At 31.6% G+C, this 23,436-nt stretch overlaps 2 protein-coding genes and 1 pseudogene across 3 annotated transcripts in view; all 3 read left to right on the top strand.

The window, feature by feature from the left end:
- Positions 1 to 23,436, top strand: part of LOC104742183 (WAT1-related protein At1g44800) — a 66,750-nt gene that overhangs the window by 41,763 nt on the left and 1,551 nt on the right. The window contains exons 2-3 of one of the 2 annotated variants that reach the window (XM_087482931.1): positions 22,134 to 22,529; positions 22,609 to 22,671. In XM_087482931.1, the coding sequence (XP_087339057.1) occupies positions 22,342 to 22,529; positions 22,609 to 22,671 (251 nt within the window). In that variant the 5' untranslated portion in view covers positions 22,134 to 22,341. Of the gene's footprint in view, positions 1 to 20,923; positions 22,530 to 22,608; positions 22,672 to 23,436 lie in introns of those variants that run through there. The other variant, XM_010463150.3, reaches the window with a different exon arrangement.
- LOC147928616 (uncharacterized) lies at positions 3,657 to 4,580 on the top strand (annotated as a pseudogene).
- Positions 3,843 to 7,817, top strand: LOC147928615 (uncharacterized). Its single transcript, XM_087482929.1, has 3 exons — positions 3,843 to 6,512; positions 6,586 to 7,000; positions 7,088 to 7,817. Exons 1-3 carry the CDS (start codon positions 5,481 to 5,483, stop codon positions 7,645 to 7,647), a joined length of 2,007 nt encoding a protein of 668 aa, XP_087339055.1. The 5' UTR covers positions 3,843 to 5,480; the 3' UTR covers positions 7,648 to 7,817.

The following is a 23,436-nucleotide window of genomic DNA, read 5'->3' as shown; positions in this document are numbered from 1 at the left end:
ATATATATATATATATATATATAAATTGCTTTTCTTTTGTTTAAGTCGTTTTATTTTATAAAACAAAAACCAAAATAAAAAAAAATGCTTTCTTTTATTTGAATTTTAAAAAAATTGCTTTTGGTTTTGTTTAAATTCTTTAAAAAAAAGGTTTTCTTTTCTTTGAACTAGTAAAATTTAAAAAAAAAGTATTCTTGTTTAAAGATATTTGTTTTCGATCTATTTTTTCTAAAAAAAAATTAGTCTTGTTTCGGGTTTTGTGATCAAATAAAATACAGAAAAAAAATGCAAATTCTGGATCTAGTTTTGAGGACAAAACTTTTTCAAGAAGGAGAGTATGATGCGGTCATCACATATGCTGAACGAGTAGCTGAACTACTTTAAGACGGATTTCCTGATGACTTCCTGAACTACTCTCCGACGAGCCACACAAGGAAATATTGATTGCCAAGGCAGATATCTTGCTAGAAATCCTAGATCCACCATTTATTCCTCATCGTCACCATTGATTATGATTTCTCCATTATGGTGATTGAATTGTAATTAATTTAGACATATTTGCAATTAATGTAGATTATACAATGTAAGAGCTATACCAAGGCTCATTTGTTTCATTGTAAAGATAGAGAAAGATTTTTGGAAGAAAAAAGAGAGAGTTTTCTCACTTTGAAGCTTAGGCTTTGTTTTTTTATCTAAGTTAGGTGGATTCCTTTACTTAGTAAATGTTTGTTCTTATGTCTTTTTGAGCGAGTCATCAAGGCATAGAGCTTGTGATGTATCAGAGTATTATCACAACTCTGTGGTGCACTTCATTCCGTTATCACACCCCTCATTTGATCCCACACGAGAGAAGCGACCGCCAGCGTGTCAGATATTCATCTTCGACCATCATTTCTTCACAAGAGAGAAGCGACGGCCAAGTTGTGAAGCCGCCATATCTATCCCATACGAGTCTCACCATCGAGTCTTGTATCATTTATTATTTTAGTTATCAAGACTTCATCTTTTTTTTTTTTAACTTTTTGTATTACTTTTAGTCCAATGTTTTGGTTTATTATTTTTGTTTTAATTTAGCTCATGATTTATCACAAAAATATGTTGTTATAATTATATATTTAAATGAAAATTATTACCAGCTAAAATAAAAAATATTTTATGGTTGTAAAAAATTTAAATTACATTTTTTATTTAAAATATAATTATACAAATTTATAAAAGTAAAATAAGAATTGAGAGTAAAATTGCTGCAGCGTCACCAAAACGAACACAAAACCTGCGATTGCGGTAGCGGCAGCGGCATCATTAACAAAACAAACAGAATATGTGCGGCAGCGGCAGCAGCAGAGGTAGCGGCGACAAAACGAACAACAACCTTCGGTAATGTTTGATGCTTCCGGTGCTTTGCCGCCTGCGACGACGAAACGAACAAACCCAACATGTAGATTACAACGATATGTAGTTTTCCTTATTTCTATACCCCTGCTTAAGTTGGAGGTGAAAGATCTTCAATTGCCAACTTGGAAAGAAGATATTCAAACGTTGGAGCAGGAAGAGCTTTAGTGAGTATGTCCGCAGACTGCTCCGTAGTAGTAATATGGTCGGTAGTGATGAGTTTTTCTTGTACAACATCTCGAATGAAGTGACAATCTGATTCAATATGCTTGGTACTCTCATAGAAAACAGGATTGGCGGCAATGTATAAATTCGACTTACTATCACAAAACAACCGCATTGGTTTCGTGTGGAGGACCCGAAAGAAGCAAGCAATTGTTTTAGCCATTTCTGCCCTTAAGAGTAAATGCCATCAAGTAGTATTCCTCTTCTGCGGACGACATAGAGACCATGTCTTGGCGCTTTGTTTCCCAAGAAATTGGAGAGGAACCAAGCAAGACAATGTAAGCACTAAGAGAACGATGTATCATATAAAATATTCCAATCTGTGTCACTCTAAGTAGTGGGACATAGATCGGAGTCTGCAAGAAAAAGAATGCCTTGACCTGGAGAACCCTTGAGATAATGGACAGTACGCATAGCAACTTTCCAATGAGCCTGACGAGGAGTCTTCATGAACTGGGACAAGATATGGACCGTATAACACAGTTCCGGTCTAATGAAAGTGAGATAAATAAGGCATCCCACCAACCGGTGATAGGCTTCAGTATTGTTAATGAAAGGACTAGTATCACAAAGTAGTTTGTGATTCAATTCGATAGGAGTTGACGCAGACTTGGATCCCAGAAGACTAATTTCAGCAATGATGTCCAAAGCATACTTACGCTGAGAAATAAAGATACTTTCATTATTGCGAGCAACCTCAATGCTAAGAAAGTACTACCATCACCCAGTCATAATTTAACATTTGGATGGTAGATGCATACATATATGTGCACATGCATATACGTATACATTTTACGGTATGTAAAAATAAATACAAATGTCAGTAATGAATGATGATCACATGTATATTATTTATGTTGAATGGACGAAAAATTGGTCCCATGAATTATTCTTGTCAAAAAAAAGTTAAATTTTAAAGCCCTCCACGGTCCACCTAAACTCTGTCTACGTTAGCTAAAGAATGTTTTCGTAACGTCGGCCGCTCAATCATTTCATCCAAGGCTGACCGGCTCTGCCACTCTCCGGACTTTATTTTACAATTCTTGTTGAATCATTTCATCCAAGGCTGACTGGCTCTGCAACTCTCTGTACTTTATTCTACAATTCTTATTGAAGTAGGTCATTATGTCCGGACTTACGGAAGTAGAGTTTTTACAAGGAGAGTCAAATACCTATTTACCATGCACGGTTGCAGCTACAATTTAAAAATTTATGAATAAATTAATTGAATCTTCTATGGTCGACAAAACAAAAAGAGTTGATGACGTTACCTTCCACACGCCTCACAATTAAAGTAGTTGCTCGTCTTTGTCGCCGATCCAAAAATCGCCTCTCTCAAGAAATCACGAGGGTTAGCCGCCGTTGAAGACATCTTCGCTTATCTCAATTTTTTGGTTGCTCAGTAATCATCTCCTACCTTCTATTGAAATAGGCAAAGTCGTAACAGCCTCAGCTCACACTAAGGTGACAAATCTCCCCCGTCAGTAGTGATTCCCTCACTCTAAGTCAGTCATTGTCTTCTTCCTTCATTTGACGGATTCCGTTCTAATAGCTTCCTTCCTTCATTTTAACCTGCATATCTGTGTAGATCAGATTCATTTGTAACCCAATGTGTGTTCCTCGTGATGAATGTTTTCGCCAGTAGTTGTGATGATATGAATTCACAAGGTTCACATAAGTCCTCTACGATTATAATGTTTGTAATAAGTATGTTTGGGTTCTGTTGAATACTGTCTTCTAGGGTATTGTGTAATAAGTATGTTTGGGTTCCTTGGAATACTGCCTTCTAGGGTATAGTGTTAGTATTATGTACTCTTGGCGATGAACTTGTTGTGATTTGTATCCACAAAGTTCACCATCAGGAACTCTATGATGACAATGATTTTGAAATTTGTATTTGGGTTCTCTGAAATACTGCCTTCTAGGTTCTACTGCCTTGTACGGCCTTGTCTTACTGTAAGAAGTTTGTATGGGTTCCTTTCAATATTGCCTTGTAGGGTCTACTCTTAGTATTATGTACTCCTACCGTTGAACCTGTGATGCTTTGTATCAAGAAAGTTTACATCAAGCTCACATCAGCAACTGAACGAAAGTACAAAGAATCGCAAAGTCTGTTTGGGTTCCCTGAAATACTGTCTTCTAGGGTCTAGTGTTAGTATAATGTACTGCTAAACAGTCTTCGTTCTTACTTTTGTCATTTTCCTGTTAATATTTTGATAATGCAGGCTACCTTCCTCATAGGCTTTTCCAAGTTGATTGCTATCCTAGTCATGCCGTCCGGATCAACTCTTATTCGAAACCTCGTTACTTGATAGATGTCTTGCGTGTCTTGCAAGGGCTGCCTAAGTTAGATTTGTTATTAGCCTTGCCTCTTGGTTCATTGTTTTCTTTACCAGTTCGTCAAAGTTCGCTGTTTGGGCAATTAGTTCACCATATGTTATGTAGACAACTGTGTACTGAAAAGAAGGACGAGCTTTGGTTTGTTTTTGGGGGGAAGTCTTTGAGATTCTTTCTAACAGAGTTTGCGGATGTCACTGGTCTTTCTTGTTCCCCTTCAGTCCCCTCGTCTGAGATAGCTATTGCTACTACAGATAATGAAGGAGAAGTTCCTTACTAGTATAAACTCATTGGTCGAACTCTTGGTTCAATGACTGTGAAGGATATTGTCGTTCTGTTGAAGACTGAACCACAAATGGCAGTTTGGCGTAAGTTTAGAGTTGCTCTCATTGTTATTGTAGAAGGGATTCTGTTTGGGTTCTCACAAATGGCAGTTTGGCGTAAGTTTTCCTATGGCAAAAAGTCAAACCGATGATTAAGAAATAATGATAAGGTTCTCTTGTCCATTGAACAAAAAATAAATTCAGCACGTTTTAGATATCTTTGTGCCAGACCCAATATGGGCTTTTGTAAAAGTTTTAGATATCGTAATTTCGGTTTTAACTGGCTGTTTGCCAGTTTAATTATTGTTGCTTGTTTTAGAAAGCATCTTGATAGAAAAACCAATATGGGCTTTTGTAAAAGTTTAAGAGCCCACTAAGAAACAGATGCAGTCTATAGAATATAGATGACGATGGTTTAGGGTTGAAATCAGCCGATCGGCTTTTAACCCCTAAACCAAACTACCCAAACTGTGGTTTGTACCGGTTTGTCTCATCCCTATAAAAAGCCCTACTACTAAACGTTCTATAGGGCAAGAAGAACTGAAGAAGTACAAATCCACGTCTTCTAATTGCAAACTGACCTGATTCCGACTATTTAGAGTTCGCTTTGCTCTTCCCTCTTCAGCTGAGCTTGCACTGTCAGAGAACTTTCTCTGCGACAGGTTTATCTCTTTTCTACTATTTTACATTGGAATCTTAGCAAATTTGGTTATGTAACACTTCTTGTCTTTTGTGAATGGGTAAAGCTAATATGACTTTCAAATTATGGTGAATATATAGGAAAGACGTCCTATTTACCCCTCAAAACTACCATATCGTACCGAATGTCCCTGAAACTTTGACCTCTTAATAGAACCTCTTCCATCTTATATCCTCTTTCTATTTCCCCCCCCCCCCCCGAATTAATAATTCTATGTCTATTTCCCCAATTAAATTAACCTTCTCAGCTATTTCCCCATCGACGTCGATTAACACGGTTTACTGTTTTAGTTAACCGACAGACAATTCTTATTAACCAAAATAACCAAATTAAACCATTATTAACCAATTGACAACCCGATTACAACCCGATTAGATCACTTAACCTAAAAAACCCAAAAATCCCCAAATCGTTTTTTCCCTTTCCATCGACGAATCCTAGATCCCTAAATTGATTCTTCTTTCTTCGAATCGTTTTGTTATCTCTTGCTCTTGGCTCTTGGGATGGCGTTAGTCCCCGTTGTTAATCCACCTATTGGAGTGGAGTTCGACGAGGAAGGCGAGGATCGAGATGAATTTCACATCGATAAGCTTGCGACAGATTTTACAGAAACGGAGGAATCGATTCGTCATAACGTGTATCCAGAGAGTGACGACGAGTCTGAGGGTAATGGTCGTGGTGGTGCCGCGCGTGGGGGGACACCGATCGTTCGTGGCGATGGTATAATGTATAAAGGGCAGAGATTCTACAATGGAATCGCGTTTAAGGAGTGTGTGACTGACTATGCACTGGCAACAGGTTGTAATCTGAAGCAATACAGGTACGATAGAGATAGAATCGGGTTTAGGTGTGTTGGTGCTAAGGGAAAATGTCAATGGAAAGTTTATGCTGCGTCTCTTCATAATGAGTCGATGTGGAGGATTACGAAGTACACGAACACCCATGTTTGTGTGCCTAATGGAGAATGTGAGATGTTTAAGGTCCCAGTCATAGCTAGGTTATTTCTTGATAAGATTAGAGAAGAACCAGATTATTACATGCCTTTAAAGATGGAACAGACCATAATGGAGAAGTGGAAGATATCAGCTACGAGAGGTCAATGTCAAGCTGCTAGGAGAAAGGCATTGGCATGGATAGCGAGTGAATATGACACTCAATTTGAACGTCTTCGAGACTATGGAGCTGAGATATTGGAAGCAAATCAAGGGTCTGTGGTAGAGATTGATACGGTGAAGAATGACGTTGGTCATGATGTGTTTAAGCGATTCTATGTCTGCTTTGATGTTCTTAGGAAAACATGGAAAAAAACCTGCAGGCCACTAATTGGGGTTGATGGTTGCTTCTTGAAGGAAAAGATTAAGGGTCAGTTGTTGGTGGCTTTAGGAAGAGATGCAGACAATGCTATCTATCCAATAGCATGGAGTGTTGTTCAGGTTGAGAAAACAGATAATTGGAGCTGGTTTGTGAATAGGCTGAAGATAGACTTGGAGTTAGGTGATGGAGATGGTTACATTATGGTTTCTGATCGCCAAAAGGTATTTTTTTTTTGTTATGTTTTATGCTTTGTGTGATTTGGATCAGTTTCTAATGAATTTAACTTTGTTTCAGGGATTGATTAAGGCTGTTGAGTTAGAATTACCAAAGATTGAGCATCGTAAATGTGTTAGGCACATTTATGGTAACCTAAAGAAGACTCATCCAGACAAGAAGCAATTGAAGAAACTGCTTTGGGATCTAGCTTGGAGCTACAACACTAGAGATTACGAAGAGAGATTGGAGAGGATTCACGCATATGATAGCAAGGTCTATGAAGATGTCATGAAGACTAAACCAAAGACATGGTGTAGGGCATTCCACAAGATTGGCAGCTATTGTGAGGATGTTGTAAACAACTCAGTGGAGTCTTTCAACAATACAATCAACAAGGCGAGAGAGAAACCATTTGTGGCTATGTTGGAGACTGTTAGAAGGCTTGCCATGGTTCGAATTGCTAAACGGTCTGCTATTTCTTATTCACATGAAGGTTAGTAAGACTACACTCTTATTCTTATTCATTTATATGTTTTATTCTAATTCATTTATATGTACTCTATATGGTCAGATGTGGCAGGATTATGCACTCCTTATGTGACCCGTTTCCTTGCTGATGAGCATAAGGCAGCTTCTACATGCTTTGTATCTCCCAGCACAAATGGAGCGTATGAAGTTTACTTGGGATACGATAAACACCGAGTTTGTTTAAATGCCAGAACTTGTACCTGCATGAAGTTTCAGATTTGTGGAATCCCATGCGAATATGCTTACGGACTGATGATAAAGAAGACATTGGTAGCTGAAGACTATGTGTGTGAATGGTTCAGAACTGCTAAGTGGAGACAGAACTACACAGACGGGCTTGTTCCACAAAGAGGTCCACGCTTTTGGCCTTCCACTGGGGGTGAGAATGTGTATCCACCTCCAAAGCCGGACGATGAGAAGATCGACAAGAAGAGGAAGAAAGGTGTTAATGAGTCACCTACCAAGAAGCAACCAAAGCAAAAGAAAAGAATCATGCATTGTGGGATTTGTGGTGCAGCTGATCATAACTGTAGGTACCACCAGAAGAAGAAGAATAAGAAGAATACAACACAAGTGGAATCTTCTCAAGGTTGTCTCACTCAAGAGAAATAATGTGGGATGGAGGATTAGCATAAGTAGGATTGTTTTTTTTTGGTTTTATGACCTGTTTCAGAACATATCTTGTTTTGCCTTAGTATGGTCAAGTCCAATCTTTTGAACCTTATTATTAACTATGTAAGGATGTACTCTTCCCTTTTGAACATGAATGTATTTTGAAACAAGATAACATTATCTCTTAAAAACATTTTGTCTCATACAAAACAAACATAGAAAACAACATACAATGTCATCATATTAGCTTAACTAGACCAAATATGATCATACAACCTAACACTAAAACAATTATCATCCTATTCATCCTAAATTTAAATTCAGCTTTTACATCTTCAATCCTCTCAAATATCTCTTTCTCAAGCTCCATTTGCATCTTCTTCTCAACTTTCATTGTCTCTGATATGAACTCTTTCATTGCCTCCACCTCATCCAACAAAGCCTCATCGACCCACTTGAAAACGTGATTGTCATTCATAAGCTACACCATGGACAATTCATTTGGTTATCGTTTAGAACCTTATCAATATTCATAAGCCAAATAATAAGTTCTACTTCGTATTACCTTATTTCCAGTTGCATACACACAACGAAAGTATCGTCGATTTGGGTTATGGTCGGATTTTGACATTTTGGCCACAATTGCTTCTCCACACCAGCATCTCTTAGGTACACCAACAACTCTACCTCTTTCGCGGACATTTGTCGACCTACTCGAAGACCCAGAAATATTACTCATGATTTTGACAGAAAAGACAGAAATTTGGATCTTTTCAATTTAGATTTTTAGGGTTCTTAGTGGAGTAAGAATTTGGGGGTTTTCGTTTTAAAAGAAAGAAGAAGAAGTAATCGGTCGGGTTCTAAATGTTACCCGGTTATAAATTGCTTCCAGACCGGTTTAAGATGGGTTTCTATCGGGTTTACTAACAAAACCGTGTAAACCTAGACGGATGGGGAAATAGACATAGAAGTATTAATTCGGGGGGAAATAGAAAGAGGATATAAGATGGAAGGGGTTCTATTAGGAGGTCAAAGTTCCAGGGATATTCGGTACGATATAGTAGTTTTGAGGGGTAAATAGGACGTCTTTCCGAATATATAGGTCCTGAGATGACTATCTTGTTAAATACAACATGATGATTATTTTTACCTCAACTACTTACGTATGATCTTTTTCAAGTGTTGTAATGTAGAAGAGAGAATTACATATATATATTTCGTACATGTAATGATCTTATTCTAAACACTAATCGGATCCACAACATATGCAGAATAATAATCCGATGCAAACAATTTTATATAATTCAACACTTTTTAAAAAATAGTACGAAATATTTATGTAATTCTCTTTTATACAAATAATTTTATATACAGTTATTTTTTGTATACAAAATAATTTTATATAACTCTTTTTTTCAATCATTCAATTAGAGACATTGACGTGCACCATAAACCCTACCTTTAAAACCTATACTTTAAATCTAAACCTAAAAATATATTTCAAAAGTTAAATTAATACTGATATTTTATGGAGAAAAAAAAAACTTAAAATCTGGTATTTAGATGTTATAAAATATTTGAATGTGCTTTAACAATTGGTTTAGATAGAATATTGTGTTTTTGGTAAATCTCTTGGTAGAATTTGGAAAAGAATTAAAAAAAGTTAAATTTAATTTTTAATTATAAATAATAATAATGCTTGAACATAATAACTACATAAGCAATTAAAAAAAGAGCCGGTTTTGGCAAGCCATAAAAATCCGGAAGTTTACATTGTATCTCCCCCTTTAAAGTAACGTTGTTGGATATTAGCAAGATTTTAGGTTATAACTTATAACACCTAATAATGAATAATCATAAATAAATCCGAATGTACATATATTGCACCTAAAGCTTATAATTCATTATCTTCGTTGGCTAATGAGAAGGGTTTAGGCCATGTATAATAGTTTTGGATTGGATCAATTAAAAAGAACACAACTAATAATAAAAATAATTAAAAAACACTAAATATTTGTAATGGGTGCATTGTTTTGTTGTGATAGAAATTTTTAAAACTAGTAAATCAAAAAATAATATATTTTTTTTGTAGAATATTTTATTTATGTGGGATGAGGAAACTATGAAAATCACATATTATTCTAGGTGACTTCCATGTTGAACACACTTTTTTCTTACGTTTGCAGTCTTGGATTTCAGGGGCGATTAAGATAAAATCAGTTGTTAAAAAAACTATAAAAAGATAAAAATATATATATATATATATATATATATATATATTATATTTGGTAAATGTGATGGTAGTCTTCTATATAGTTGGTCTAATAGGTAAAATCTTTGAAAAAACTTAAAATTTGGTATTTCAGCCTGATGCCCATTGGTGAAGTTGTCTTTAGCTATTTTTAAAATTAAATAATTTATATTTTAATTTAATATGTATTAATAAAAATTAAAGCATTAGTACAAAAACAATCGAAATATTGAATTTGGTAATAAAAGGCACATCTACAAAATACCATTAAAATAAAGTTTTTTCTTTCTTTTTCATAACTACCATATATAAAACTAAAACTAAACTTTCAATGTTCAAAACGGAAACATAAATCTGAAACACTAGTCTAGTTGAGTGCACAATTGTGAGAATGACATGGCGTGTTTGGGTTCTCACATGCGGCGTTTTAGAACTGGCGACTTCTGATTGAACCGTCCGGTTCATGTATGACTTAAGAGAGGGTTTAGGAATTGATCAACAATTCGACCTTCTTCTCCGACGTGGAGTGCCTATCCCTGAATGGAAATTTGTACTGGACAGCTATAACTTATAAGTATCCGAAACTGACAAGTATTTCATTCAAAATGCTCGATTTTTCGAAAGGGGGAAAAAGGTTCTTCCCACAAAAGACTTGGTCGAGTTCATTTTAATTTCATTTCTCCAAGTTAGATGTTTTAGATCTTTAGGTTCCAACTTAAAAGAGACTAGGTAGTAATCCGTGCTACAGCACGGGGCAAAATATTGTCATATAATTTTTTTATCCGTAAAATAACTAAAAATTATATTACCCCGGGTGCTATAGTGCATGTGCGTTATTTTTATGTAAATTTTAAAAAAATTAAACTTAGACGTGTTTACTTTGGAACGGGAAACACGTCACTGTCCCATCCCATCTCCTCACGTTCTAACCTATCTCTTCTTGTCATATCTCATTCCCTCTCATCTTATCCAGTATAGTCTCGTCCCATCTCGTCCCATATACATCAGAATTTTTTTTATCTTATATTCATTCCTTTTAAATAATTACTTGTTAGACAATATTTACTACAAGAGATTGGGTAAAAAATTTAGACGGGATACCAAAATTCTATGTTGAATATTTTTTTTATTTAATTAGTTGAAATTATCCTAAAAATTATATAATTGTATTTAAAAATACCAAAAATTTCAAAATATCCGTTCTAAAGTGGTTAATTACTTATCGCTTAGTCAATCTTTATCCAAATTAGTGAAAGCTTGATACTTAAATTTAACTACCTATATTTTTTTATTTTGTACTTTAATCTAAAATTTATGTACCCTTTTTTAAAAAACTATTCAATATATTGTTTTTCATTATTCGGATTTACACGTTCCAGTTTACATATACTTGAATATTTTCAAATTTTAATTATTGTTTTTAAAAGTATATATACTTAATTAGTAAATTAAATTATTTAAAAAAACACTGGTAAAACATATATTCAGTCAAATAATAAATCCTTTGGAAAATTTTAATTGTATAATAGTAGTATTTTTTCATAAAAATTAGTTGGCAACTCTTTTATGGTGTTTCGTTAATATTTTAGTATATGTAGAATACCGCAACCCGTACCGAAAATAAACATGATCATCATCTTCATCAGCTAGAAAATATACATTTTTTTGCAATTCATCCATAATAATCAATGACAGCCCGTGTTTTTTTAAAATGTTAAAGTAATTTTGTTACGTGGTGTTAAATCTCGTTCAGTCCCATCTCATCATGTCTCGTCCCGATCCATCCCATTAGAATTTTTATGTGCGATAACCATTTTATTTTAAATAATTATCAATATAATAATACTATTAATACATTTTGGCTAAGAAATTTAGATGAAATACATGTATTCTCTATTTGTATGTTTAATTTATATAGTTAGTAGAAATTATAATCTCAAAAGCTCTCAAAATATTTTCAAAAATATCCAAAATTCTCAATATACCCGTCTCAAGGTAGTAATCCGTGCCACAGGAAGGGACAAAATATTTCACACAAATTTTAAATTCGTAATGACTTATAATTATATTAACTCGTGTGCTAAGCATAGGTGTGTTATTTGTCATGTAAATTTTAAAACATTTAAACCAATACATATTTACTTTGGAAAGGAAAATACATCCAGTCCTGTCCCACCCCCTCACATCCTAATCCCATCCCCTTTCGTCCCTTCTCATCCCGTATCCATGAGAACTTTTCATTTTATGTTCGCTCTCCTTAAAATAATTAATCGTTAAACATTATTTACTAAAAGAGATTGGGTAAAAAATTTAGTCGAGATACCAGATTTCTCCATTGAATATTTTTTTTAAGTTAGTTAAAATTATTCAAAAATTCTAATTTTTAAAAATTATATAATTATTTTTCAATAATACCAAAATTTATAAAGTGCTCGTTCCAAAGTTGTTAATTACATGTCGCATAATCAATTCTTATCCATCAATATTAACATTTTTGAAGTACATTTCGTGTTATGTCTTTTTATTTTTGTTTATTTAAAAAGTTATTTACAACATTAACATTACTACAAATTTTGTTTCCTAAATATTTTACATTTCATTCCAACTAAATAGATAACAGTAATCAATATGGAAATAGAAACTATCATATATTTAACCACACATTTTGTTGCGTTTTGAAGATATTCTATATCTGAATCATTTGTAAACAAAGAAAACAACAATTTGATTCTCATTTTGTTTTCCAAAACTTGTGAGATTTGATTATTAACGTAAGAAAAACTTCGATTGACATTTATTTAAATATTATAATTAACATATATTAAATATTATAATTAACATATACAAACTTAATAAAAATTTTAATTATTACGAAAATGTAAAATTAAAAAGTTTAAAATACTATATAATGTGGTTATATATTAGATGAGTTATAAAGAGGACATGTTGGAATTAATAAAATATTATTAAATTTGTGTTAACACGGGTTAAATCATCATTTAATTATTTATCAACACTACTAATATTAGAATATTTGACATAAAATCAAGTTAATTTAACCAAAATTGTGTAAAATAATTAAATCATTAGGAAAAATGTGACTTAATCACAACATATAAATTACTTATTATGTATTTAGATCCCTTATTTTTTGTTATAATAACTAAAAATCCAAATAGAATCTCAAACACTAAACAAAACAAACTAAATATAACAAACAAATGGTCATGAAGTGTATTGCGGGTTAAAAAGATAATATAAATATTTATCCGCACAACAACCGGGAAATTTATTTATCTCTCTATTCACAAAACATCCAATATTTAACAAATAGATATAACATAAATATAAATTCTAATAAAAATTATATGCCCGCGGTGTACCGCGGGTTAAAATCTAGTACTAGTGAAAGCTTGACACTTGAATTTATCTACCTATATTTTTTAATTTCGTACTTTTATCTAAATTTATGTCCCTTTTAAAAAAAATATATATTTAATATATTGTTTTTCATTATTCGAATTTACCATTTTCAGTTTACATATACTATTTCTCGTTTTCGTACCATAAATAAACTTAAATTTTCTCAAAATTTAATTATTGTTTTTAAAGTATATATACTTAATTAGTAAATGAAAATACTTCAAAAATACATTGGTAATACATATATTCAATCAAATAATAACCTCTTTTAGGACGTAAAAATTTAACTGTATACTAATAGTATTTTTCCATAAAAATTAGTTGGCCACTCTTTTACGGTGTTTTGTCAATATTTTAGTGTATAAGTAAAATACTGCAACTCGTACCAAAAAAAAGCATAATCATCTTATTCATTAGCTGGAAAATATATAATTTTTTTTGTAATCTGTCAATAATAATCAAACACAGCTTGTGTTTGTTGAAAATGTTAAAGTAATTTTGTTAAGGGGTGTTAAATCTCGTCTAGTCCCATCCCATCTCGTCTCGTCTCGATCCATCCGGTTAGAAATTTTATGTACTTTAACCATTCTCTTTTAAATAATTACCAATATAATAATGTCATTAATAAATTTTGGCTAAGAAATTTACACAAAATACATGTATTCTCCATTGCAATGTTTAATTTATATAGTTAGTAGAAATTATAATTCTCAAAAACTCTTAAAATATTTTTAAAAATACCCAAAATTCTCAAAATACATTTCTCAAGATAGTTTTATGTATGTCATATAGTCAACCTTCTTTTGAAAATCGTTAAAGTCAAATGTTTTCTATTATACGAATAACTCATTTATGTCTCATGTCCACTACTTCTAATCGCATTATCATAAATAGATTGGACTTTTAATCAGAATTTAATTTACATTTTCTGATATGAAATTATGTGCATAAACATTAGTATAATTCCGATTATATTAAGAGTATATTTAAAAAATCTTATAATTAAAGAATTTCAGTCCTTGGTAGAAAGTTATGTTTTAATTTTGAATTTATAGGTACAGTATAAGTAAAGAATATACAATAGAATAAAACTTAATTATAGAAAGTATTGTGATTTTTTTTATTTGCCTTGTTTAAAATATTTAGACCATGTAATGAATAAATTATGTATTTTCCAAATTAGTTTCTATGCGATTTTGGTAACTATTTTTAAGGGATTTATTAGTTGATAGCCGCTGAAGATGCGCAACATTTATGATAAAATTGTTTTGTTCCTTCCTTTTTTATGCAGAGATTTTGGATTTTGACAACAAATTTTAAGAAATGGTTTCGTTAATATAGCCGCTAATGGTGGTAACATTTATTATTGATTCAAATACATTTAATTTCTATTTTATGTATTGCTAAATTTGTGAAGAAATCTTTGAATATAATAAATTATATATTATTAAAGTTAATAATTTGGATTTGATAAAGATCAGATTTCTATATTAATTATTAGTCTATATTCAAAAAAATTTGATTATCAGATTAGTACAAAACAAAAATCGAATTCAAAAATTTGAATTTGATGAAAAAGTGAGATTGATAATAAAAAGAAATATATTAGTATTAATTTTAAATTTTCCTTGATTTTTAAAAAAGTTTGTTACCAAATTAAAAAAAAACGATTTAATTTAAATTTTCGAGAACTATAAAAAACTGCAAGATTATGATTTCTGAAATTTAGTAGAGTAATTAATTATGAAATAATATATTTTAAATTTAGTAAGTATCAATCTAGTAAGTAAGGGTAAGTAGTATTATTTTAGTATATTTTAAATAAAATAAAATTTATTAATTTATACTTTGAGTAATATAGTAAATTTATTCCTTCCGTAATATATATTTTAAATATGTCAAAATATCATATATTTTTTTAATACTTGGTAACCAAGTTTGTTTGTTATTTGATAAATCTCATATTTATATGATAGAATTTTATACCAATTAACACCATAATTATAGGACATGCAATCGAATAATATACGTTAAAAATCCAGCTTAAAATTTGGTATAATCTAATATAATATGAAGATTTATATTACAGTTTACATTTTTTGTTTTTTTTTTCAAAAAAAACAAAAAAAAAATAATAGAAAACATTAAACTAATGTATAATATCTTTTTTAATATTACCGTAATTTATAGCAGAATAATAAAAGGAACAAAAATTGGACGTTATAGTGGCTCGAACTTGAGACATCACAACATTTTTTATCTTGAAAAATCCTTTGAAAAGAAAAGACAAACAGTTTGTCTTAAAAGTATCACAAACAAATCTAACTTAGCTTTTCAAAATTATAGAAAACCGATGAGAATTTTTTTCTATGTAAAGATAAATTATTAAAACAAATCAACTTCCATATATTTCCAATTTTCCCCCAACACTATTCGATTTAAGTATCATATATACTCTGACATCGCTAGCACTTATCTAGATTGGATCTATCGGGGGAACACGTCCCAACTTCAACGGTGGGTTCAGTTTCTAATCTATACCATCACACTTATATCGGTTGTACTTTTACTTGTCAGAATGTGGTATCACAGAGTTTTCAAAGTGTATAAGAATCATACAACAGATTTCTGACGTAGACCTCTCAAACAACAACATCAAAGGTCAAGAGTGCCGCAATGGGTATGGAAACTACCAATGTTGATGACCTTAGACCTTTCCAGCAATTCTTTGTCTTGGAAAGATCCTCAAATGATTCATCAAGAGCAGAAATTCTTTATTCTTATATTAGATCTGAGTTCATACTCGTTCCAAAGACCGTTTATTATCCCACCACTCTCCTCTACGGAAGTCTTGTTAGCTCAATGGTTCTTGAAGAATCAAGTACACCAATATTTTTTGACTAACCATTGGTTACATAGTACTTATTTACACTCAAGCAATAATGGTTCGTTAAGAAACATAAACGCAGCGGAGAGCGTTCGGTCATTTCACTTGTAAGGTATGTTCCATCAACAGCTATTATGTACAAATATTGTTGTAACTAATTGATTCACCTTTAGCTGTCAATCCACAGTTGAGAGAAGCGACGCAGTAGAAACCCTAGATGAGGATGAAGTAAGACAACGAACAACAGAACAGCAGTTAGATAAAAGAGTTTAGGCTTTTGTGTAACTCAAATCCGGCCCAACCAAACCAAGTTTGGGGTTATTTTTAGTTTGCTATCTGTAGCTGATTAGCTTCATTATTTTATTTGTTTGTCTTGATTGTTTGTTCTTTGATGGTTCAGTTAATTTTAATATACCATAGTTTCAATAAAATAACAAATTAAAAACATGTGTAAAAACATTATCGTATATGTAACATATATATGTCATGAATTCATGATTGTCTTTAAGAACATGATAACAATACAAGAAAAATTTTGGTTTTCCTCGGACCCCATATTTAAAGTAAAAAAAGTGAAGATGTTCGGCTAATAATGTTGGTGAGTATGAAGCCTCAAGTGTAACAAAGAAAAGAGAAGAAGATGGGATCAACCACATGGAACTCCACTCTCACATTTCAAATATATGTGTTGATCGCTCAAGGATTACACTCATGCAAGTAGGCATCCATCTATCCACTCTCTCCCATAATTGAAACTTGCGTCACCATTCACTTTCTCATTTTTTTGCTATATTTATTTAGACCAAATCATATCCTTGTCTCACAATTGTTTATTAAACTTAAGATCTATAATTATCCTGCTTTACTTAATCGTTCGGTTTCTTGGTTCTGTATGTGTTCACCACACCAAACAAAGGATACTAAACAAAACATTAAAACCACGCTTTTTTTTTTGTGTGCGCACTTTGGCTTCGCTTATATCTAGTACATTATTTCTTTATCAAACGAACTTGCAACTCTTAAAATCTTAGCCAAGGTTATTCTTAAAAAATAAGTGTAAATGCTAAACCTAAAGTTTTTAATTCTATGTGAGCATTTGCATTTTGTAAATATTTTTTGAAAGGTTGAAAAACCTTTAAAAAATACAACCACATGTGAATAATGCCGAAAAAAAGGAAAAACAAAAAAAAAACCCTACGTCTGAAACAATTGAGGCGTATTATATGTTGTGGATCTCTATTCGAAAGATGGATGTTAATTTAAGATAAAAGAGGCAAGGAAGGACTAATGTTTACGTTAAATCGTATTTAAATATTACTTTTTGGCTACAATACTTGAGATTTAAGAACATATTTGAAAGTTAAATATCTTTTAGTTGAGGTTTCTCTTTTATATATAAAACTATATTTAAGGTATCTAGACTCTTTTTTCTCCTTGAGTGGGTTACTCTAAGTCTCTAACAAGATTAAAACAAGTTATAATCAAGCTCTCTAACTAAATGCATATGCATCATTGTGAGACATACAGGGATCATTTGATGAAGAATGAATAGAAACGAGAGGTGATCATAGTGTCACTATAATAAGTGTTATTCTGATATCTCCTTGTATTCGATATTCACTTATAATCAAATAAAAATGTCTTTGTCACAATTGATTTTGTTCTTTCTATCTGTAACGAAGATTTTGAACTGGATTATTGTAAATTCGTGATAAGCAATCATCAAACTGGATCTTGAATCCATACATTCTTACCCCTTGCATGCCTTATATATATATTCGAAGTAATAAAGATTTGATCACATAACTCTGTGAAAGCTAAAGATCATTAGAAAAAGGGATTACCAATTCTTGGAAAAAATCGAAAATTTCATCAAGAATAATAACACATCTCCGGACACGTATATTGATAAGCCAACATCATATGAATAAAGACTGACAAAAAATCAACTGAAGAAAACAATAAAGTTTCACTAACGTAGTTAAGAAAAGATAAAACAAAGAACAGTGTTTGATTTAATGAAAAAGTAGAAAAGAAAGAATGAAACAAGATGGTTCCCAGATTTGGGCATCCCACTTACCTCTGTTGGAATCCTAATTCGAGAGCACCACCTTCTCTAACTTCTCTTAATTACCCCACTCACCTTCTACTTCTACACAAATTCTCTCTTGCCCCTCTAAACTTTTTTTTTTGAGGGAATGTATCTAATTATTTTGTTTTGAAATACCTAAATATTTTTTGAATACTGGTGTCATCAAATAAAAGAGTGTATTAGTTATTGTCAAAAAAAAAAAAATAGAGTGTATTAGATACTATAAAAAGTTCAATAGTATCATTGAGTGAAAATGTTAATCCCAACATATCACGTCATGAAACAATTATGAATCTTAAAAGAAGCATTACAAACGTCAAAATATTAATGTTATATTCATTTTAGCTATAATAAACCATATGAATTTTATACGTTATTGAAGTATGATATTATAACATGTCATTCTATGTACTCGTACGTTGTCTAGTATTCCCATTCACTCCTGTAAAGTAACTGTATTGTATTAGCTTTTGATTCGTATAATATGGAATTAATAAAGAACCAAACACCAAGATTTCCACTTTCATCACAACTTGTTAATTAATACGTATATTTTATGAAAGTTGTTTCTTTATTCAGAAAAAAAAAGAAATGAGTTGACATTAAGAGAACAAAACAAACAAACAAAAAAAACAATCACATCTTACACATAAGAAAAACATAACTACATAAGAATAAGAATAAGAATAATTGCTGAGACAAAAAAAAAAAAAAAAAAAAAAAAAAGAATATGTGAAAGATCACATCTTACAATATAGCAAACCATCGTATCGTATCCTCAGGTCACATGTATCTGAAATAAGACATATCGAAGCTGAATCTCTTTATCATCAGATCGTGTTCCCTTAGTGTATATATATGTCACAATTATAATATGGTTTTATTTTTATAAGTTTGTATTGTTGAGTTTCTTGACATGGCTTAACCGTTGTTTACTGTTAATTATACTTAAACCAAAATGATCAAACCGTAAATTATAAATATCCGAAAGACTAAAATGTGCTTTTCTCTATTGGGATGGCTTCAACGACCGATATAGCTAGTTCATAGTGACGATAACTCCACTGAACCTTTTAGACGACAACATAGGAGTCGCGTTGTCTTTTCCTATGTGAGAGAATCACATCACTCTTAAGAGAAGCCTCTGGTACCGACAGAGAGTTTACATAACTTTCTTATCAATCCTGGTGCTTGTTTTCTTTTCCATTAATCAAAATTGTTTATGTATACAAACCCGCATACAAAAACGCTCACCAGGTTCTTAACTAGTAGTACATGTACGTAGTTTAATATTGTGTTAGTATCGCATCACTATCCCATAAACCCCATAAAATGCATGTTATTTATAAAAAAAATAGTCATAACTAGCGAGATTTTTAGTTTATATAGTATATATATAAGCATATATGTAAATATACACTTTTTTTTTACCTATTCGTTTTTCTTGTAGAATTGATGCCATAAATCTAATAATTAAATGTGGAATTTCGATCAATTTTTTGAAATGACAACATACATTATACTGGTTTGAATTCGGATAGTGACAAAGTGAGAGTAGTAACGGAAACCACAAGACTACATATTCTTTTTCCGATAAATAAAAAAAATTATGAAAATAGAAGGGAGCATATCTGCAAATCTTGTGAATATTAATCGTCGTATTCATATCTAATATCTATCAATAATTAAGTGACTAAAACTTAAACCAACAAAAAAGTGACTGAAACAAAATAAAATAATAAACAAATCGTCCAACGAAACAATGATTAAACTCCTTTATCATAGACAGTATGGAATCCACTCCTCGCACCACCACCGAACGATCTCTTCCATTTTGTCTTTTGCTTAACCTAAAAGAAAGAAAATCAATATAAAAAAAACAAGAACTATAGCTGCCAAATGAATAATATCTAACTCTGAAAAAATCTAAGAAAATTATATAATTTTGCAATTAGCTAGACTTCTAGAGACAGTTTTCGTATCTCATATACACACGTTTTCTCCAAAATATAAGAGGAATATTTTTTTTGTTTCTTTTTTTCCAAATCATATCCATTCTTAATTTAAATGGTTTGAAAGTGATTTTCGGGAAATAAAAGTTGGAATAACAAACCAAAGTCATGAGAATGAAAAGGAAATTAAATGCGTCACGGAGGAGCACTAAGACTACAAAGCATTTGGTGGTCAATGCGTCAAAACCCCACTTCTTATTAAACAAAATAAAAAGGGGGAAAATAACAACAAAACATACTCCCATATATTTAAATGGGCATTGCATTATTGTTTAGCAATAGATCCCACTTGAGTTTAACTCTTCTCATCTCTCTTCTTTCTCCCTCTTTATAACATTTATATATAAGAAGAGTGTAGGCTGTAACTAAATTTGAAACTTGACTATACATATGCATGGTACTTGTTTAATGACATCTAAATCTTGTAAATTTACGTTAGCTAGATAGTGAGATACTTACATCAATTTTTTTTGTATGAATAATTATATACATACATATATATTCAATATTTTCCTTATATATTATTTCACTCGACCAGAAATTGAGGATCCTACCTAGTTCGCAAGAGATAGTTGCATGGTCGTATACTTGTATTTAACAATCATGTATAGGGGTTGGTGTTTTGTCTTTAATGAATAATTAAGGGAATCTATTTGTATTTAACAATCATGTATAGGGGTTTGTGTCTATTTTAATTTATTGTGGAAAGTATTCAATGTTTACGAATTGGACATGCGGGTAGACAAACATTAATACGCACAAAGATTTGATATTCAATCTATTCAGATTAGGACAACTAATTATAGTACATATCAAAGTCCTAATTGGTTTAGGGATTTGACTTACATGCATCTTACCTTTGTGTGGAGCTAGATAACTGTGATTGTTGTTGTACCTATTAACTGATTTAATTTCAAGGAAACATATAGGAGAGTGATTGGAGTGTGTTACGTATAAATTAGGATTATGAAAATTAATCTTAGTACATAGCAAGCTTAGCACCTGCCTTACGCATCTTACTTTTGTGTGGTCGGTCATACGTAATGTTATGTTATGCGAATTAACACCATCGAAATATACGAGTTTTTCTTTACGTAGAATTACGAATTTTTTTTATCTCCATTTCGACCCTTTTTGGTAATGGTTTTTTTGTCATTTCGTCCTTTTTCACTGGAAGAAATGTGATATGCACGAGTGTGTCCGTATAGTTTTCGTGGCCAACACCAATGGCTACGAATCGACACCAAAGGTTGTCTACAAAAATACATATATACATAACAAAAAAAAAAAAAAAAAAAAAGAAGGAGAAGTAAACTTGTTTATGAAAGAAGCATTAAAGTAATAGATATATAGAAATATCGAGAGAGAGTTACAAATATATTTGTGTACTATATTGTAAAAAGCTATATGTGTATGCACACACAATCATCTTACCACCTACTACTTGATATCATACAAAAACTATGTGATATACCAACTTTAATATGATGCACACACGTGTTACGCATTGAAAAATAAAAGAATCACAACATGTATGTGTATACATGATTTGCAATTTCTCTACTTTGAAGTCGACAAAAGAAAAAAAAAAAAAGTTAAAACAAATTCCAAAATGAATTCTTATATAAACGATATGCTGACATGTATATGTAAAAGTAAATAAATATGTCAAAACATATTTTGTTTCGGTTACTTAATTCATATCTCTAAAGTCTAAACACTAGGTCATTAAAATATTCCAAAAGATACGTAGACGTATTATTGAGTGAACAAAATAATGAGTGTATCTTTTTAATCTAACTTTTGATCGACTATAAAAAGGAGTCATCTCCCATTAGGTTTTGCCTGCCTCAAACAAATAGAGCTTATCTCATTCACTCACCAAACAACTCTCATCAATATAAAGAGAGAGAGAGTGGGAGAGAGTTATATATACACACATAAACATAGCAATAGTAGTGTTATATAACTAGAGATATAAATTTCTAGATTAAGTTAGTAGTAAGAGATCATCCATTAAGTGATAAAGATGAAAGGTGGGAGTATGGAGAATTTGAAGCCGATTTTGGCGATCATATCACTACAGTTTGGGTATGCAGGCATGTACATCATCACCATGGTCTCGTTCAAGCATGGCATGGACCATTGGGTTCTTGCTACATACCGTCATGTCGTCGCTACGGTTGTCATGGCTCCCTTTGCTCTCATTTTCGAGAGGTACCATTACAATCACATATATAAATATATGTATATACGCATGGATGAATAATTAATTTAACAAATGTGTGTGTTGCAGGAAGATCAGGCCAAAGATGACACTAGCAATGTTCTGGAGGCTTCTTGCTCTTGGAATACTAGAGTAAGTCTCTTTCATTAGAAAACCATCTTCCTCTTTTTTCTTCTTTGCAATTAGAAAGTTCGGTTCATACAACTTTTTTGCAAAAATCCAAACTTACTTTTTATAGTTGTGATGCAAATTCACGAGTTCAAGTACGTTACTTTATCATGTTAATTTTTTGGTACGTTACTTTTTTTTTTCTTCTTTTGCGAGCATTCGGGTACGTTACTTAGGAAGATGAAATAATAACACATCGTACCCAAAAAATAAAAATAAAAAACTAGACTTTTAAAATATGACTTTTTTTTTGTTTAGCTAGTAACAACGTAATTACAGATAAATCCAAAGATTGTTGAAGTTTATAAAAATTATACTATCACCATCAAAAGCATATTGCATATACCAAAAAATCATCTAGAGTTGGACGTACGTGATAGATCTTTTATTGTTTGAAATATTTATTAACAAGTAAATTATAATTGTTTTAGAAAGTATTTACTTAGATACAATGGATTTGCAGGGGAAAAAAAAAGATGAAATTGGTAACTATATATATCATGATCATTGATTGGGAATGAGATCATCACCCACAAGGCCACAACAAACATCTTTAATGTGAATGTGTGCTTACTACTTATCCTACGTACACGTTTTCCTTTTTGATCTTTGGAAAAAGCATCTACTTATTATGCATAACAAAAAGATGATGTGAAAAAGGCTATATATATATTTTAATAAACCAAAATAATAATTAAGTAAACATTGGTTTTTTATGTATGAATGATT

Source organism: Camelina sativa, chromosome 14 (assembly GCF_030686135.1).
Source record: "Camelina sativa cultivar CO46 ecotype springtype chromosome 14, ASM3068613v1".
In the NCBI taxonomy this organism is placed as follows: Eukaryota; Viridiplantae; Streptophyta; class Magnoliopsida; order Brassicales; family Brassicaceae; genus Camelina; species Camelina sativa.
This window is presented reverse-complemented; position numbering and strand designations above follow the sequence as displayed.

Bases quoted from the DNA above. Each gene is read 5' to 3' on its own strand.
- LOC147928615 (XM_087482929.1), top strand. From the start codon at position 5,481: ATGGCGTTAGTCCCCGTTGTTAATCCACCTATTGGAGTGGAGTTCGAC. The intron at 6,513-6,585 runs GTATTTTTTTTT...ACTTTGTTTCAG, and splicing joins TGGTTTCTGATCGCCAAAAG to GGATTGATTAAGGCTGTTGA. The intron at 7,001-7,087 runs GTTAGTAAGACT...CAGATGTGGCAG, and splicing joins TATTTCTTATTCACATGAAG to GATTATGCACTCCTTATGTG.